The sequence below is a fragment of the Etheostoma spectabile genome, chromosome 21 (assembly GCF_008692095.1).
Source record: "Etheostoma spectabile isolate EspeVRDwgs_2016 chromosome 21, UIUC_Espe_1.0, whole genome shotgun sequence".
Taxonomy (NCBI): Eukaryota; Metazoa; Chordata; class Actinopteri; order Perciformes; family Percidae; genus Etheostoma; species Etheostoma spectabile.
In genome coordinates this window covers 19,689,041-19,690,325 of record NC_045753.1, presented here as the reverse complement: position 1 = coordinate 19,690,325, position 1,285 = coordinate 19,689,041, and the positions used below count along the sequence as shown (strand labels likewise).

Sequence of the window (1,285 nt, the reverse complement as noted above, 5' to 3'; positions counted from 1 at the left end):
CCACTGTAGGAACATTAGCTCAGGTGGTAAGGCAGGGAAGCTACATAGTGGTCAATGCCATTGACTTGATGGTCCAGTTCGACGGGAAGAGTACTTTACTGGTCAGAATAGGCCAACACTGTCAAAACCGAGTCACTGGCATGTGTGGAAACTTCAACAGTGATCCTGCAGATGACAAAGTCTTACCCAATGGCACATTGGCACAAAATGACAATCACTTTGGACACAGCTGGAAGTCACTCAAAAGCCAACCAGGGTGAGTGCACAAGTACATTATCATCAGTTGACAACCTTGCACTACTTTAAGAAAGAGAACACACTACACATTACAGAAAAATGTGTTGCAAAAGTCAGCCCAAGCGTTAAATGTATTGTGTGTTATTTAGGTGTGGATCCACCGATAAAAGGAGTGGTGAAGGATTGAACAACTGTCCCTTCATGGAAGAATACTCTCAGCTCTGTAGTGTCATCACCAACAGTAGCGGCCCATTCAGAACCTGTCACCTGCAGTCTGACCCACAGCCATTTTTCAGTTCCTGTGTCTACGATCTCTGCCTCTACACTCCAGCCAATGACATGCTGTGCTCTGCAGTCTCAGCCTATGAGAGAACCTGCTCTGTTTTGGGCTTGAACATCCTGGAATGGCGCTCTGCTTTGCAATGTGGTATGTTTGCACTGGGCTTAATAGACGGCCAGTATAATGAATGAGACCACAAATCCTTATGTTGCACTTACATGTGGCACTTTGCAGTTAGGCTTTTTTGAAGCTAATGCTATTCTTTGTTGGGATTCTTGCTGTTCTACACATTTGCACCTTTGTGGTTAAATGGACTTATTGGAAAAGGCTTATAAAAGCGTTTAAATTTAATTTAATGTAATAGAACAGAGCTTTCCGTTCGTCCTACTTAAGAAAAGAGGTATATATCTTTTTTTTATTCATTTAAAAATTTTTTTTTTTACATTTTTATGACCCCTTGTCTCATTCTTTCCCCACTATGTCCATAGCTGGTTCAGACCCCTGTGAACAGCTGAACTGCCTATGGATTGCCAGTTCATGGGTAACATAATGTGATAACCATCCACCATGACAAAATAAACGACAAAACATGATTTTTCAGACACAATGTTAACTGGCAATCAATATAACTCAAACATTTGTACGCTATTTGAGAGTCACAACTCTGTTCTTTGTACACTTTAACCATGAGATTCTATACAAAATCTACAGCATATGTATTTGTTTTTAATCTCTTTTTCTATAGCATCTCGGCCCATCCACTTGTGG

At 40.9% G+C, this 1,285-nt stretch overlaps 1 protein-coding gene across 1 annotated transcript in view; it reads left to right on the top strand.

Annotated features, from left to right (window-relative positions):
- The window catches only part of LOC116671612 (alpha-tectorin-like), a 26,043-nt gene that overhangs the window by 20,020 nt on the left and 4,738 nt on the right, over positions 1–1,285 (top strand). Inside the window, 3 exon segments of the mRNA XM_032502957.1 lie at positions 9–256; positions 387–664; positions 1,006–1,046. Of these exon segments, the coding sequence (XP_032358848.1) occupies positions 9–256; positions 387–664; positions 1,006–1,046 (567 nt within the window).